This window comes from Plecotus auritus (genome assembly GCF_963455305.1).
Source record: "Plecotus auritus genome assembly, chromosome: 11".
NCBI lineage: Eukaryota > Metazoa > Chordata > Mammalia > Chiroptera > Vespertilionidae > Plecotus > Plecotus auritus.
The window spans coordinates 21,583,876-21,602,960 of record NC_137777.1 but is presented as its reverse complement, the minus strand read 5'-3'; the positions used below and the strand labels follow the sequence as shown (position 1 = coordinate 21,602,960).

General features: G+C 39.0%; 1 protein-coding gene across 2 annotated transcripts in view; it reads left to right on the top strand.

The window, feature by feature from the left end:
- The window catches only part of CSMD3 (CUB and Sushi multiple domains 3), a 931,825-nt gene that overhangs the window by 784,182 nt on the left and 128,558 nt on the right, over positions 1-19,085 (top strand). For both annotated transcript variants that reach the window (XM_080646869.1, XM_080646870.1), the window contains 3 exons: positions 6,010-6,134; positions 12,714-12,810; positions 18,491-18,595. In XM_080646869.1, the coding sequence (XP_080502995.1) occupies positions 6,010-6,134; positions 12,714-12,810; positions 18,491-18,595 (327 nt within the window). The remainder of the gene's footprint in view (positions 1-6,009; positions 6,135-12,713; positions 12,811-18,490; positions 18,596-19,085) is intronic.

The window sequence follows — 19,085 nt, the reverse complement described above, 5'->3', positions numbered from 1 at the left end:
CAAGGGCATGTACCTTGGTTGCGGGCTCATCCTCAGTAGGGGGTGTGCAGGAGGCAGCTGATCGATGTTTCTCTCTCATCAATGTTTCTAACTCTCTCTCCCTCTCCCTTCCTCTCTGTAAAGAATCAATAAAATATATTTTTTTAAAAAAACAACAAATAGTTAAAGAGGAAAGACTTTTTAAAATATGCATATAATTATATTTGGTTTGTTTTCATTGTTTGCAAGGGTTAAAAATAAGGTTAAAATTAAAATAACGATCACTACAATTCTAATTGGCCTTGAAAATATATATTTAACTAATGGTTTGCACTCTGTGTTTTTCTAACCCTGCAAAATTTAAACATTACATTATCCAAGGAAATTTCTTTTATGCATGAAGATATGATGATGAGATAGAAGTAGAAAGAGGAAGAAGATAAAGGGGAGAAATGAGCTGATATTAAAAAAAAGAGAGAAAAAAAGGAAATGAAAGAATATTTTAGGATGAGGAAAGAAAAATGAAAGAAAATAAGAATATTTTGGAAGGTGGAAGTAGAGAATAAAATCCCTAAATTTTTAAAACGTAAACTATTTTTGTTTAGAGTAAAACTCCTATATGATTATTATAAAGCTTTTTTGTATGTCAAACATTTCCATTTGCTAATCCCATTGTTTTTGCCATAAGAAGTAAAATTCCATGTGAATAAAAGGAATTTTTTTTACATCATTGAATAATTTTTTTTACAGCATTCAATAATGGATTCATCTCAGCAGGGTGCTTCTACCAGTCAGGAAAGATTATACAAATCTATGGCTGACATTAAAATGCTAATGTACAGTCCTCTGTCTAGATGGTTTCAGCCACAGTTTCTCCTTAAAGGTCAACAGATAACATACCCAGGAGCCATTACAATCTCTCTGTCAAAAACCCATCTCTTTGTAGGTCCCTGGGCTTTTTGAGAAACTTGCCACTGCATCTGTGGAGCATCTTTAAACATAGAACAGACCACCTTTCATTTTTTATTGGTTTGAAAGTGCATACCTAGAGATAGAAATTGTATGAGATGACTTCTATTTCCTGCCAAGATCACATGAAAAGGACATATTACCTTATTCTACTTAAAAAATATTTCACCCTATAGAAAACTGAATGCTAACAGAAGGACATAGGGGGCCTGTGTGAGACAAGAAATAGAAAGGCGATGATTCTAAATGACAGTTAGATGATGGCTCAGCTTAGGTTTTACCATTTGGTCCAACTGCTCATCTATATATATAAAAGCCTAAGTGACCAGAACGACCAATCACTGTGACACACACTGACCACCAGGGGCAGATGCTCAATGCAGGAGCTGTCCCCTGGTGGTCAGTGCACTCCCACAGCCAACCTCCCCCAGCTGGCTAATCTCCCACAGTCCTTCCCCCCGCCCCCACTGGCCAACCTCCTGTGGTCCCTCACCTGGCCGGCAGGCCCTGATTGCCCAATCAGGGCTGGGCCCCAGGCAGGGATGGGGAACCAGGGGTGGGTGGCAGCAGATGCGGCCCCTTTCCCAAGGGCCAGCTTCCTCCTTGGAGCTGGTGGTCAACCTCCTATGCCCCGTCCCTCCCCCCAGCCAGCAGGCCCTGATCAGCCCACTGCCCACCTGCCACAGTGGCAGCATGGCAAGCGAGGGAAGGAGGAGGGGAGGAGGCAGGGAACCGTGTGCTGGCTGGGTGCCAACGATGGCGATGTTGGCATCTGGCGTCCATTCCTTCTGCACCCAGCTCAGTGACCATTGCCTCCTCTCCAGCCTGGCCCTGATTCAGCCTGGCCCCGATCGGCCCTGATTGCCGGCCAGGCCTAGGGACTCCACCCATGCACGATTTTGTGCACTGGGCCTCTAGTCTTTATATAAGTGAAAATATACTCTGCATTTCTATTTTTTAACTATAAATATTTTTAGATTCAAATATTCTGACCGAAATTTGTTGTCTTAGAATATTCAAAAAAGAAAAGGCTTATGTCTTAACGATTCAAATATGAGTTGAGTATAGAGTTATCATAGATTGATATTAAAGCATTAGCTATAATTTGTGTTCATTTTCAATATCTGTTAATGGATGAAACATTGAACTTTGTATTTCTTTTCTTTGGTACATGCATCCTTGAGATTTCTTTTGGGTTTACTGAATTACTTCGTTATTTTTCGTGGATATCCTACCTAAAATAATATTCTGCTCTCCATCCTCCATTTGTTATGTTCATCCTTACCCTACTTTTCTTTTACAGCAACAACCCACTATATTATATAGTTTTTAAATTTTATTTAATTTTCTTGACCTCTCCCCTGCCACTATATTGTTTTTCTACTCAACTGAGAGAGGATCTGTCTGGCACATAATAAGTGTTCAATACACATTAGTTTAATGATTGGATTTTAACAAAGAACCATTATTTTCTGAATTTTTGTTGAGGTCAAATTAAAACCAAAATATGGGATGTTGAGTCTGAGTTCATTATCTTGTGAAATAGAAGAATGAAGTCGAGGACAAAAAACAGTTAGTGGAGCCAAAGTTTATTGAGAGTGTCCATGGGAATTAAAGTCCATTAGTCCATGTGTGGAGGTCCACATGGCCATAAGCCATATGCTCCCCACCACAGGAAGGTCAGAAACCCATTGTGTGCTGGGGAGAAGAGAGCGAGAGGAAGCACTTTTAATTTGGGGGTGGAGACAGCCTTGCTAGGTCCTGATTGGTCCTTTTTAAAAGTTTATGCCTTTTTGCATGCACCCTTCCTACCCTGCCCAGTTGGGGTGCCTTAGTAACTCCACCTTGCTGGGTTTCTGGTTCTGTTTTCCCTTCCTGTGGTCCCACCCCTATCTACGTAGCTTCTCTCTGACTCCTCAGAACAATTGGCCAACTTCTTGAGTCCAGGGTCCATGGGTTGTTTTTTGTTTGTTTTGTATGTTTTTTTTTTTAATTTATCTTTATTGTTTAAAGTATTACAGATGTCCCCTTCTTTTTATTCCCCCAGGGCCCATGCTTTTTAATTTCAGCCTTTTACCACATGGTGATGTTTTTGCTCACTTTGCTTGCTTAGACCTTACAAATCATTTTAAGTTTCATGCTCCTCTGAGAATCCCTAGGAAAGATCCTATATCATAAAAGGCTAATATGCAAATTGTCCCCTCCACCAGGAGTTCCACCAGGAGTTGGACCAGGGGGTGGGTGCAGCTGGCTAATCGCCCATGGCCCCTCCCCCTGGCCAGCCTGGCCCAGTTGGCCCCGATTGGACTCCATCCATGCATGAATTCATGCACTGGGCCTCTAGTACACAGGTAAAACACAAACAATAGATTTATACATTGTATGTGTAATTTTATTCTGAGAGAAAAAAATTCTCTATACTTTATAGTTTAGATATAATATTTGACAATTTATTGTCAGGATTTTATGCATAATTATTGTATTTTCTCAGCCTTTACTGTTCAATGAATGCTCCAGTTAACAGCTTAAGCCAAATGAGCATCCAATAGAAATGAAAATAGTTTTGTATATTTTTAATGATTTCCATCTCAATTGTATTGTTTTAGTTTCACAGTTCATATTACTGCTATCAACACTTCTTTTTTTTTCTGCCATAGTAAGACACAATAAACTGCTCCATAATATTGCTTAAAGTGACATACTGGAATTAAATTGTTGACTGGAAAGCAGCCCCATTGGCATGTTATGCAAGCTGTGCTTACAGTTAAAATGGTCAAGTACTAAGTTAGGGGATACACACATTTAAATAGTAGTATGTAAATAAAATTTAATAATCTTATACAATTCCATTATATCAAGCCATTCTCAGGTAAATTGCAATACAGTACGGTAATATTTTGATAAGAACATTGGACTTGGGACAAATTTAAAATTGAAAACTATGTTGAGGACTGAGTTTTCATCTTCCAAGTTTGACCTTGTATGCTTCAGATTTCTTAAAATTTTTATCTCATAAAACCTCAAGTTCTCTGAGCCTCTGTGATTCAAATAACCCCCTGCAGCCACTAATAGCTCCTGCAATATATGGCCTTAGGCATAAGTATTTGTAGTGGGAGGTCTCTTTTGAAAAGTCCCTGAACCTGCCACTTACTAGCCTTAGGCACAGAGTCTTTAAAATAGCTGCTTATTCCATTACCCTTATCTGGGTTTGTTTTTTTCCAAGTTCTTTAGAGACTCTGACAGAACTACTTTATTTGCATTGGCTCCATGACAACACCTATCTATATCATCTTTGCTTATAGTGTGAAAGGAATAGATGAAGAAATATATACAGGATTTGAACCCTCATTCATTGATTCATCCACCCACCCATCTATGACAAAGTTGTAAAATATAATAATAGCATTTATTAACATTTGTATGAAGCACCCTATTAAGCATTATCTCATTTAAAATCAACACCAATACTATTAAAAAAAACATCTGCCAGCACTCTTTTGAGTAATTACCCTAGGTCAGTGGTCGGCAAACTCATTATTCAATAGAGTGGCAAACCGCGGCTCGCGAGCCACAGTTTGCCAACCACTACCTAGGTTTTTGCATTTGACTTTGGAAGTGGCACTGTACTGTACTATTAACTTTGTAAAAAATATTACAAAAGATATATTTTGATATCTCACCATTAGAGCCACACTAGGACAAATGCCCTAGGATAACAATGTCATTGGTACCTAAAATAATAATAGTTGGACCCTGCTCAGTTGGTTTAGAGTTGTCCCATGCATCAAAAGGTCACCCATTGTATTCCCAGTCAGGGCACATGCTGGGTTGTGGACTTGATCCCAGGTAGGGGGCATGTAGGAGGCAACCAATTGATATCTCTCTCTCTCTCTCTCTCTCTCTCTCTCTCTCTCTCTCTCTCTCTCTCCCCCCTCCCATCCCTCTCCCTTCCTCTCTCTCTAAAAATCAATAAAATCATTAAAAAATAATAATAGTTGCAAAAGGAAATATGATTTATTGACTTCTTTCTGTCTTCTAAGTAATATACTAGCTTATTTACATAAACTATCATGCTATATTTTCACAAAAGCCTTTTGGAAACAATTATACTACCTTGTCCATTTCACAGACAAGGAATCTGAGTTTCAGAGAGTTTAAGGAACATTCCCAACATCACACTGTACTTAAAATTGTAAATTAGGACATGCCCCGAACCAAGCTGATACTACTAGTTGTATGAGAATTTTGCTTTAAAATTAATACCTTTGATAGAAACTCCTTTTTTTAACTTTAGAGCAGGTCCATATACTTCTTCTTTTACATAATGGTTGTTCTGGCAACAACCAGACGGGCAGTGCCATACCGAGAATCTTCCTTTCACTCAAGAAGGTGGAATGTGGAGTCAAACTAGCAGGATCCAAATCCCAGCTCCTTCTCTTGTTAACTGTGTGGTGTTGGACACCTTACTTAATCTCTTCATGACTCTGTGTCCTCAGCTGTAAAATGGGGAGTATATGTACTCATATCTCACTGGATTGTTGGGAGGTTTTAATGAATTAAAATATATAAAGTGCTTATAAGAGTGCCTGGCAAATAGTAAGCTCTTTATAAATGTTATAACGGTGACATAATCCTTATCATCATCACTCCTCAAAGGATGCTATTACTCCTCATAGGATGCATGAAGGGAAAGGTAACAAATATAAAATAATAATTCTTCAAAAAATTTGTATCTAGATATGAAAGTCTTTTAATATGAATGTGTCAGTGTACCATACTTTTTAGTAATGTACTATAAATGGCATGCTTATTATTGAGTTAATTATATGATTTTAGATGTGGAATTGTAAGGTTATCCATTAATGTATCCTATTAATTCTAAAAGTGTTTGTGATATAGGAAGATTTATTGTTTATTGTTCTTAAGAATTTTTAAAAACAGCATGATTTGGTTGTACTGGCAAGTCTAGCATCTGTCCAAGATATTAGCTCTGACCTTTAGTCTTATTTCAATCTTCTGCATCAGAATTAACTTCCTCACTTGGACTGCTTTACTTCTTAGTGCCTTGTGGAGGAATTTTAACTAAGCGCAAAGGGACAATTTTGTCTCCTGGGTACCCCGAGCCTTATGACAACAATCTGAATTGTGTATGGAAGATCACAGTGCCAGAGGGAGCTGGCATCCAAGTAAGGATATTTAAAATTTTCTTCTTTTCATTGTGTATTTGGAATTAATCTTTTCAGAGATGATACGATATACATTATTGCTAAAGGTATAGCCTTTTGACTGACATGGTTGAATTTATTAGAAAGGTACTTATTATTATTATTTTTCACCTACAAGTAACAGAAGGACAATGCAAAATGGCAAAAACAATAAGAAAAATGTATTGCTCCACATAGTATGTAATCTTGGGGTAAGGTGATTCAAGGGTTTTTTATTTTAAAGGTTCAGTTGTCTCATTCTTGACCCAGGTGTTTTCCATCTCTCTGCTCTGCGATCTTTAGCCTGTTGGCTTAGTCCTTGGGCTTCCTTTCTCATGGCCTTGAGATGGCTGGAACAGCTCTAAGCATAGTAGTGTCCAGTGCCCAAAGTCCAATGTCTCTGTCTTATGTGCCTTCACAGTTAAGATAACTTTTCAAGAAACCTGCCAGCGGACTTTCTCCCCATACTATAGATCACAATTGCAACCATATCCATTTCTGAGCCATTCACTGAGCAATAGCAAAAGATTTACTATTTTTGGATTTACCTTTATAATATTTCAGAAAATTCAAAAAATTACTTGACAGGTGTCAGGAGTAAAATAGGTCAGAAAACCAATGAGAAAACAAAAAACACATATGTTCAGTCTTTTTAAGGGTATTAAAAATCAAAGGGTTGTAGATCTAACCTTATATTCTGATTGCATTCTGTGCTAGCACTTTATGACCAATTTATAAAATTGGAGATAACCAATCAATCCTATCTTATTAGCAGTAAAATTCACAAGGATTTTAGGAAAAAATAATTTAGGAAGAGGGAATCTGAAATGAGGCAATACTTTGAGAATCTTCATAAAACATTTACTACATCATCTAACTCTGAAGTTTAATCTAAAGCATCTTCTATATTAACATCATCTTGTCCATTTCTATCTCATCCTAAAATAATGAAAACACTGGCATTTTCCTTCTGGTCCCTGCAATGTGGCTTCAGCACCCACTGCTCTAACTGAGCCACTTGCACAGTGATCACTGAGGACTAACTATCTCATTGAATCCATCGTGTTGCTCCTCCTGTTTATTCTGTAGGTAACATTCTGCCCTGGGATTTCCCCCTCACTCTTAAAACCCTTTCTTGGTTTCCATGGCACCAGTGCTCTACTGCTTTGTTTTGTTTCCTATAGCCATAGCTCCTGCTTGGACATCTAGGAACAGGGCCCCCTCTTCCTCTTCAACTCCTCAAATGTGTGCGAGTTTCCATGGCCTTTGTTCATCTCACCTCACACCACTCTCTCGGCCACCTTGTCTATGTCTATGTCTCCTGCTGCCCTTATGTGCTGATGCCTGGGACCTGAATCACAATAGACAATCAGAAAACATTTTTTAAATTAAATGTATGGGGGTGACATTGGTCAACATGGTCATATAGGTTTCAGGTGTGCGTTTCAATGTTACAAGTTCTGTATATTGCACCATGTGCCCACAAAACATTTTTTTAAAATAAAGGACTGAATAAATGATGATTACAAAACTTAAATATCTAACCTAAATCTTTTACCTAAGCTGTATGCTATACAGAGTGTGGCAAAAATAGGTTTACAGTTGTTCATATGGAAAATAATATGGTAATTAATAAATAATAATACAAGAATAAACTCTGTTTTGTGTACTCACAACTGTAAACCTACTTTTGCCCCAAGTAACAGTCCAACTGGAAATTTTCTGCTAAACTTCTTGCTGGCATTTCAAATTCATCCTGTTCAAAATTGACTTCATTATTTTTTTCTCAAAATTGGGGATTTTTTTTCCAGTGTGCTCTGTCTCAGAATGAGTTCTAAATCTACTTAGTTGCACAAGCCAGAAATCTTGATGAGTTTTCTCTGTCCTCTACTCTTCACAGTATACTGTCAGCCTGTCTTCTGCAAATTAGAGTAAGTCTATTTCTTTCCATCTAGACTTCTACCCCTTAAGATTTGGTAGCCATCATCCCTGTCCCAGGTTCTTATTCTCTGTCAGTCTATTCCCCATAGGACAAATAGAGTAACCTTCTAAAAATAGAAATATGATACTATCACTTCCTGCTTACAATACCTGGATTGCCTGTCCCTTATGTTCTTAACTCCTTGACACAGTTGATTACTCCTTTGTGCTTTGTGTCAATTCCTTGCCTATTCCATTGACAGGATTTTAGTTCTTTATAAAAACCTAGCTCTCTCTTGCCTCTGGGCCTTTGTGCCTGTTGCTCCCTCAACACACTCTACATCTCCTTTTACTTGGCTACTCCTAATCATTATTTGTGTGTCTCAACTAAGAAACAGTTCCTGTGGAAGACCTGCCATGAACCTAAGGCAAGATTAAGTCCCCATGCCATACGTTCCCATAGATTCCTGTATTTTCATTGTCAAAACACCTATCCTGTTTTACTGCTATTACTTATTTGTAAGCTCAGGAGGTTAGTAATCAGGTCTGTTACAGCAGATAGCACAGTGCTATTTGGAAAATGAACCAGTGAATACCTATCCAGTCAGTGAAGTTTGGGATTATTTTAAGGAGTTAACACTATATCATGAACTAATGAGAAATCTGCAGCCCTAGCTGGTTTGGCTCAGTGGATAGAGCATCAGCCTGCAGACTGAAGGGTCCCGGGCTCGATTCCAATCAAGGGTACATACCTCTGTTGCAGGCTTCTCCCTGACCCAGGCCCTTGTCAGGGCATGTGCAGGAAGCAACCAATCGATGTGTTTCTCTCACATCAGTATTTCTCTCTGTCTTTCCCTCTCCCATTCTCTCTAAAAATCAATGGAAAAAATATCCTCTGGTGAGGATTAAAAGAAAAAAAAGAATCTGCAGAAAAAGTATGTTATATAACACTTGTTCTAGTCAAACACTATTCAAAATTGGACACACATAAATGACACTATAAAATTACTGAGAAAGCACTTAGTTTAATGATTGCACTTTGGAAAACAGGTTCAAATTTAGCAGAGCATTTATCAAACTTACAGAGTGTGAAGCATATTGAACTTATAATTTTAAATTCTCTAAAGGACTACCAAGCACTTTTTTCTAATTAACCTCTTGTAAGTATGCTAATTTTAGATATATCACTAAGTCATAGAAAATTCTGTAACAGTTGCATACACACATACATATGTAATACATAACATATTTGAACATTTCACTAACTTCACCTTAAAGCCACCTGGCTGCTTTTATTTTACTCTGTTGGAATGAATATATGTATGAATAAGGAATTTTATGAATTAACAATAAATCCTAAATGAGATGAAATGGGATAACCACTTGTGGAAAGAAGAGAAGAAACATTTGAAATGCTGAGCATCCTTTGGAAATAACCTCAACAAATAGATCAAATTTTTCTATTAATATTGTGTGTGAAATTTGGGGGGAAGAAGGATATTCATTCGTTTGCCTGTTCATTTTAGCAAAGTATATGGAAGGGAGAAATCCAAAAGGACAACATTCAGCAGTAACAGAGTTACGAAGCAAAGAGTGATCTTTATGTAATGAGCCACAGAAAGAATATTGATTACTTAATTGCCTCAATTTATAAAATGATAACCATTAATATAATATTTCACACAAAGCCAAATGGGATTTGAATTTCTATATGAGGGATATCTGGCTTTAATAATTGCTAATTCATTACCTTAAAAAATTGCCCATGATGGATGACTCCTAATGCAAAGTACTTCCAAACACTGAATCAGTTGCTCCTTCTTTTTATATCTTTTACTTGACTCTTCTTTGTTTTTGTCATAGTTTGTCCTCATTCATTTTACTTGTGTCTTCTACACCCTTTATTATGCCAACCGACAAGTATGATATGCCCAGAATCATAGTAGCAAATTGTATTAATCTTCTGTAGCTGCTGCAACACATTACCATGAATTTGGTAGCTTAAAACGATGTAAATGTATTCTCTCACAGTGCTGGAGGCCCAAAGCCCCAAGTCGATTTAAATGTGCTGGAACCATGGTGCTGAGAGTGGAGAGCCACGCTCCCCTGCCCAGGCTGCGGGGGCAATCCTTCCCTTGCCTTTTCCAACTTCCCGGCTGCCTGCATTCCTTGGTGTCTGGTGACATCCCTCCAAGTTCTGCCTCAGCGGTCACATTGCCTTCTCCTCTTCTGTCTGGGTCTAATCTCCCTGGGCATACTTCTTATTAGAACAGTCGGTTAGATCACATTCAGGGCTCACCTGAATCATCCAGGACAATCTCCCTCTCTCGGGATCCTTAGTCTAATCAAATGTGAAAGAACTTTTTTCCGTATAAAGCAATATTCACAAGCTCTGGGGATGTGGACTTGATATCTTTGGGAGAATTATTTAGTCTGCTGTGCACATGTAGAATCAGAATTAAATGCATTTTCTTCCTCTCACCAAGGTAATAGGTTTTTCTGGAGATGTCTACATTTTTGTTCTTACCACCAATCTGATCTCAATGAGTAAGGAAGAAAAAGATAAATTACTCTTAAATGTTTTTTTTTTTTTTCATTTCCTTTCCCTGTTCAAATCATGCAGAATCTAATAACTTTCCGTATCTCAACACATGTCACAACTGGGTGACTCTTTCTACTCTTCCTGCCTCCAGCCTACTTTAGGCTTTCATTGCTTCTCACAGGCTACCGCAGTAGATGGGAAAATTGTCTTTTCACCTTTATTTCCTTCACCCAGCGCGGTCTTGGTTATGCTCCCTCGACTCCCTTCTAAAACCTTCGGTGGAATACGCTCCTCAGTTGCATAATTATTTTGGTGAATATAAACTGAGCACTATCCTAAACTAAAAGTAATTTGATTTTTACAACAAAGTTATGAATCAAGTACCTTGATTACAATGATTTATGTAAGTAATCTAAGGCACAGTGCATCACTCCTCTTCCAGGGTGACATGTCAGTAAAACCCTAGAGATTCTTGCAAAAGCTCCAGAGTAGAGGGAGCATGAAGTTGCAAATGCTGGCATTCTAACTCTAAAGTCACCTTTATTAATTTACTAAGCTCTACTCTAACTTTTCTCTATTTTTCCAAACTTTGCATGCATATTTCCTTTTATGTAAATTTCCTCTACTGTGGCTAAATTGGATTATTAATGGTTCACTAAATCCACCTCATGGCTTGACTTCTCTACATTTTTACTAACTGAATAAATTTTTTTTTTTGGAGGAAAATCTCACAGTACATTTAGCTTACCTTAAATGTCAATTCCTGCAGGAATCCTTTTAAAGCTGAATGTGATCTTTGCTTTCCTGAATTGAAGGGAAGGAAAACTCAGATAGACTTGATCATAGATTGAGGAGGTAGTCATTATGTTACAATCCTACGGCTTTAATTCTGGCCTTCTTCCTGTCTGGGAACATTGCCAGTGGGCACACTGCCTGTCACTCAGGCAGGGTATGTGTTGCCAGGTGGCACTCACCCCTGGAAAGGAGACACTGGCATTCACTTGAATGGAAGAATGGTGAGGGACTATTTTGTGGATTAGACATTTTTAATGAATGTGATTGTTTTAATTATTTAGTGAATGTGACGTGCTCACATTTATACATATTTGAGCTAAATAAAATAAATGTATTTTCATGGTTATTCCTTTCCCTGCTCCAAAACTATAAAATATGTGATGAACAAAGAGAAAGGTAGATAAGATCCCCAGTTGTGAGGGTCCTGTGGGTTCTTGCGAAGCTCAAGCTGTGCCAACTGAAGTGCAACAACGTAACACATGCTCTTTCTTAAAATAAAATGTTAAGACACTGAGAGAATTGCACTCCAGCGTTTCCTTATCAAACTACGGACTTTCACAGTGATTTAGTTATTACCATTCCATTCATAAAATAAAAGATGTACATAAATCAGTCACAAAGTATCATTTTGGTCCTGTATATGGAGACCTATTAATTATGTGCATAAGGGATAACAATGTTAAAAGTTTTGTGTATGGTTAATTTTGTTTGATGTATTGAAAGTTCATTTAAAACTTGAAGTATTTTCTAGAACAAAATGAATCATTAAGCTGTTTAATTAACCTAATAAAATAATTTGATAGGGAATTTTTTAAATAAAAAAACGGCAGGAAATTGAACAAAGGTTATGCAAATAAAGGGAAATGTAAGCATCCAGGGTAATCCTAGGACAGTTTTTATTATAAGGTCCTACATACTTGGGGACAGTGAGCCTGGTTGTTTCCTCATAGCTAAAGAAAATGAGAAAACTCAATCAGTGACAAGAATCTATACTCCAAAACATAGAAGTTAGCCAATCATTTGGAACGTGCATTGGGATCCCGGCACTGAGACATTAGATTAACGCAAAGCTTTTAATGAAGTGAGTGCTCTGAGGTGGTGACAAAAATCAGTGTCGTGTTCATAGTGAACACTGCTAGATGCCCATAGGCCTTTCTGACGACAGGAGCTCATGCGGGCCAGTGCCGTGATGGCGAAGTTCAGTTCTGTTAAACTTCTTTTGTGAAGGGCCCAAGTGATGTGATCCAGGCTTTGAGCTATTTTGTTAGAAATACGTGTTCTTAACAGTAATTACCATTTCACAGGTACAAGTCGTCAGCTTTGCTACAGAACATAACTGGGACTCTCTGGACTTTTATGATGGGGCAGACAACAATGCTCCAAGACTCGGAAGTTATTCAGGTAAATAAGAGAGCTGAGCTTAAGCAAAGTACAGTTACACTTAGTAATTTTACAGTCTCTCCCTTGTAAAAAAGTGTTTCCTAAAACCCTGACTTGGTGGTTTTAATTTGCTCTTTATAAACTATATGCAGTGAACTAAATCACAAAGTTAGATGCTCAAAAGGCATTATAGGTAATGAAATAGAAATGGCTGTTTAAAACCTTATTATATTTTTATTATAATGGTGTAAGTATTTATTGATGCTTTTATGTTAAAGGTAATATTTTCAGTTGTGCTTCAGCAATCATATGTGTGCTGTGCCCCTTACCCTTAAAAAAAAAGGACAATGATAGTTAAACATTAGATATTTCCTGGTAATTATGGTATATGCACTTAGTAGAATGTTTTGCAGCCATTAAAATAATTATAGAGACTGTGTAACAACGTGCTCAGAGCTACAATGTACTATTGAGTGGCAATAAAGAGAATATACAATTATTTCTATTAAATGAATGAGATTATATGAAATTAATGTATACGTATGTACTGACTAGATGGTTTTAAAAATTACTAAGATTTAAAAAATTATGCAATATCTAACAGCTTTTTTTTTTTAGCATATAAGAGGTGAAACGAAATTTTATTTTAATTGAAACTATATATTTTACATTAACTTTCATTATACTTTAGTGGCCTGGCACACAAATTTGTGCACATTGAAAGGAAATTAATTAGAAGGTGGCTGGCAGGGTGGGACTGGGCAAGATGGGCCGGACATGCCCTGGAGCCAACTGCCCATGGTCCCTCTCTGGCAGGCCGCACCTGGGGTGGTGCAGTGGCTTGGAAGGCGTCTGTGGGGTGAGCAGGGTCCCTCCAGCAGGTGGGGTCCCTCAGCTTGGCCTGCGGGGATTGGGCCAAAACCGGCTCTCTGACTTCCCCCAAGGGGTCCCAGAGTGTCAGAGGGCACTCTACAAAGTTACTGTCTTACAGGGTGTGGGACGCAAATGCAAGTGTGCATTAAACCAGATTTGAGGCCAACAGTGCCCCAGCAACAACATACCCACGGCCAAAGGTGGAATCGCGTGGCCCCGAGAGGAATCGGGCTCCCTCCTCTCTGGTCTCAGGGGTGCGTCACCCGAACCGCCACTGCCAAGTGACTGCAGCTCAGCAGCTCCTGCATTGAGCATCTGCCCCCTGGTGGTCAGTGCATGTCATAGCGGCTGGTTGGATGGATGGAGGGAGGGACACTTAGCATATTTGAGACTGAGCCCAAAACCCAGGCATGTGCCTTGACCAGGAATCAAACCAGCAACCAATCAAAGGACACCCAACCAACTGAGCCACACAGTCCAGGGATTTAATAGATTTTCAAGTGGAGTATTGTAACCAGTTTTTTAGCATCACCATTGAGGAAAGTAAAGAAGAAATATCTAGAATAGGAGTGATTTGATTTAGTCATAAAATATATTTTAGATATTTAGACAGGAATCTTTCCTAAAAAAAATTTTTATATAATTTGAATATACATTTGCTTATAATGTATATTATAGGTGTAATACATTCTTAATAATGAACACAGAGACAAAGATGATAAAAAGTGGTCAATAACATGCTCGTGATGACTGAGTGTTAGCTCTGTGTGAGGTTTGTCACACATTTCCTCATTTGGTCTTTCTAGCAGTCTTCATAGGTGATTGAAGCTTAGAGAGATCAAGTTGCCCAAGGTTGTACAGACCATGTTCAAATGAGACTAGAATCCAGCTGGTGTGACTTCAGAGCCGGAGACTGAAACTTAGATCCTCAAAGGGACGAAAGGCAGGTCAAAGAACCTTTGAGTTTTTGTTAATCTCTGTCTTCAGTGATTCAATTAGGACACTATGTATGGGCTGAAATCAAAAGCACTTATATGTTCTGTAATGAATTCGCCATGATTTCTTTATAGAAGAACTAGAGGCCTAGTGCATCGTGCACTCAGGGGGTTTCCCTCAGCGTGGCCTGCGCCCTCTTGCAGTCTGGTAGCCCTCGGTCGATGTCTGACTGATGGCTTAGGCCCGCTCCCCCCAGAGGTGCTGGCCTAAGCTGGCAGTCAGACATCCTTAGCGCCATCACTGAGGCGGGAGAAGCTCCCGCCACCGCCGCTGCACTCGCCAGCCGTGAGCCTGGCTTCTGGCTGAGCAGTGCTCCTCCTGTGTGAACACACTGACCACCAGGGGGCAGCTCCTGCATTGAACATCTTCCCCCTGGTGGTCAGTGTGTGTCATAGTGACCGGTCGTTACACCTTCAGGCTGAAACCAGCTCTCCAACATCCCCTGAGGGTCCCAGATTGCAAGAGTGTGCAGGCCAGGCTGAGGGACCCCACTGATGCACGATTGGGGACGGGGAGTGACCCTGGAGGTTGGCCAGCTAGGGAGGGACCATGAGAGGGCTCCAGGGCATGTCCGGCCTATCTCGCTCAGTCCTGATCAGCCAGACCCCAGCAGCAAGCTAACCTACCAGTTGGAGTGTCTGCCCCCTGCTGGTCAGTGCATGTCATAGTGACTGGTCGACCAGTCGAATGTCTGCCTCCTGGTGGTCAGTGCATGTCATAGCGGGCGGTTGAGTGGCCTTAGCATATCATTAGCATATTACGCTTTGGTTGAACGACTGACTGGACAACCGGACACTTAGCATATTAGGCTTTTATTATATAGGATCAGTGATAAAGGTCCACAGAGTTGCACAAAGTAAGTGTACAATAACTAGTTACTTACCAAAAAAAAATTGTAACACTATCAACTGATATGTTTTTTGAACTTTATCTTAAAACATACAATTGACACTTATATTTATGTTTGCCATTTGAAACTGCTTGATTTATAATCTTGAGGATCTTTAACTATTTCTCAATGTTAAGTAGTCAAGAAATATTAAGCAAATATTTTATATTTTTACTTAGTAATTGAATAAACTAGTTTATTTCCTTTAGACGTTTAGAAGAGCATCATCATGATGCATTTACTGAAAGACAAAACTAACACTAGCTGATATCTGGGAGTTTTTGAATGCTAACTACCAGCTTTGCTATCAGAGTTTAAGAAACATCAAACAGATGGCCAAGAGACATATGAAAAAACTGCTCAAAGTCACTAATCATCAGAGAGATGCAAATTAAAATGACCATGAGGTATCACCTCACACTTTTCAGAATGGCTAACATCAACAAATGACAAGTGCTGGCGAGGATGTGGAGAAAAAGGAACCCTAGTGCATTCCTGGTGGGAATGCAGACTAGTGCAACCTTTATGGAAAACAGTCTGGAGTTTCCTCAAAAAAATTAAAAATGGAACTGCCATTTGATTCAGTGATCTCACTTCTAGGAATATATCCTAAGAAACCCAAAGCACCAGTCAGAAAGAATGTATGCATCCCTCTGTTCATAGCAGCACAATTTACAATAGCTAAAATCTGGAAACAGCCTGAGTGCCCCTCAGTAGATGAGTGGATAAAAAAGCTATGGTACATCTATGGTACACCATGGAATACTATGCAGCTGTAAAAAAGAAGGTTCTCTTACCCTTTGAAACAGCATGGAGGGACCTGGGGAGTAATAGGCTAAGTGAAATAAGCCAGTCAGAGAAAGACAAGTATCAGATGATCTTACTTATATGTGGGATCTAATAAGCAAAATAAACTGATGAACAAAATAGACCAAGAGATATTGAAGCATGCAACAGACTGACGTATTTCATAGAGGGGAGGGGCAAGAAGAGATTAACCAAAGATTTTTATGTGCATATACTAGTATATACAGAACCCATGGACACAGACAAGTGTGGTGAAGGCCTGAGGGGGGTGGGAATGGAGTGTTGGGGATCAGTGGGGAGGAAATAAAGGAACATCTGTAATACTTTGAATAATAAATATTTTTTAAAAAAGAAATATTAAGGTACTTGACCTGGTATAAAATATATTATAATAAAGGACAATAAATGAATATATCCTCTGAACCCTTAAGCTAATATACCATAAAAATCACCTGCAAACTTTAAAATTAAGTGTATGGGATATTGAAGTCCACATGAAATTCAAAACATCCATTTTAGCCCTGGCAGGTTTGGCTCAGTGGATGGAGCATTGGCCTGCAGACTGAAGGGTCCCAGGTTCAATTCCAGTCTGGGGCACATGCCTGGGTTGCGGGCTCAGTCCCCGGGGGGCGTGCAGGAGGCAGCCGACCAATCATTCCCTCTCATCATTGATGTTTCTATCTCTCTATCCCTCTTCCTTCCTCTCTGAAATAAATAAAAATATATTTATAAAAAACAACACATTCATTTTAGGTGACCATAACACTTACTACTCTGACTTTTCCCAGCTCTCATTGTTTCTATCTATTTTTAGGCAGTAATGTAAAATGATCTCAAAGGTCTGTCTCCTTGGAGATAGTCAGAAACAATAAAATGAAAGAGAAATATGAGAGAAATATTTCTATTAAAAATTCTTGAAAAACACTTGATGGATACTATATATATATATATATATATATATATATATATATATATATATATATGGCTAATATGCTAAGTGTCCGATCATCTGGGTAATGATGTCACGTAGCAACGCCCAGCTTCCTCTCCCTAGCGACTAGCCTCCTTGCAGTTTCTTCAGCCCAGGAACACAACTTGCTTTATACCCAGGTGGAAACACTTTACACTGAAACCAAATGTCTGTGAAGTGTTTTCCCGTGCCTCATCTCATTTGATCCTCACAGACATCCTGGAGTAGGTAGATAGGGGACTCAGTGGAATCCTATTTTCTTTTCATTAGCCGGAAAACGGAGATTTAGAAAGTTTAGGAACTTGACCCAACTGAAAAGAAGTAATAAATGGTAGACCTTGAAAATGATTTCAGGTTTTCTCACTGCGCAGAATATAGTCACTGCCTCAGTTAAATAATTTATCCTTTTTCTCCCTGCGTGATCCTACATAATAAAAGTGTGGTATGCAAATTATCCCCTCAACTGGGAGTTTGACCAGGAGGCAGGGCCAGCCAGGGGAAGGGAGGGAGGCCCTGGCTGGTGGCAGGAGGCCGGGGGAAGGAGGGGAGGCCCAGGCGGCTGGGAGAAGGAGGGGAGGCCCTGGCCAGCAGCAGGCAGCCAGGGAAGGGAGGGAGGCCCTGGCTGGTCGCCGGGGAAGGGAGGGAGTACCCAGTCGGCCACCACCAGCCACTAGGGACCCTACTAGTGCATGAATTTTGTGCACTGGGCCTCTAGACTACAATAATAATCTGCTTCATGTTGATATTTACTGCTGTGTTGCTGACAATTGCCTGAAAGAGACGTTGGGGTGCTTCACTGGGCTGGAAAAAATTTAGCTAAATCAGAAAGCAGGTCTAATTAGGCAAGTTTATTCTATATCTATAAAAGGCTAAGTTGACTCGTGCATGCGCAATACATATAAAGCTCTCGCTGGCGCCAATAGCACACATGTGTTTTGATCTGTCATTGTTGATCATGAATTTGGTTGACACTTCTATTATAGAGAAAAGGCGAATAGCGATATTAAAATATTTCTTCTAATTAATTTCCTTTCTATGTGCACGAATTTGTGCACCAGGCCACCAGTTTAGTGATAACCTATTAGCCGATTAGTAATTAGCTTACTTAATTTTATTATAGTATTTATTATGTGTTTGATGACCTGCTTTTTAAATTATCATTTCAGGAACAACAATACCTCATCTTTTGAATAGTACATCTAACAATCTGTATCTAAATTTTCAATCAGACATCAGTGTTTCTGCTGCTGGATTTCACCTTGAATACACAGGTAAGTATAATATCATGTACTATTAACTATAGGCACAATACAGCAGATCTCTAGAATTTACTCATCCTGCATAACGTAAACTTAAATTTGTTGAATGGTGACTTTCCATTCCTTCCTCCCCTTAGCCCCTGGAACCAACATTCTACTCATTGTTCCTAAGAGTTCTCCTTTTTGATATTCTACATGTAAATGAGATCATACAATATTTGTCTTCTCTGTCTGATGTATTTCACTTAGCATGACACTCTAAAGGTCCATCCATGTTGTTGCAAATGTCAGGATATCCTTCTTGTCCATGGTTTTAATAATATTCCATTATATGTATACAACACATCTTCATTTCTTCATGTAGGTGGACACTTAAGGTGTTTCTATATCTTGGCTATTAATAATGCTGCAATTAACATAGAACTGATATCTCTTTGAGATCCTGATTTTAATCACTTTGGATCTATACCCAGAAGTAGTACTACTGGATCATGTGATACTT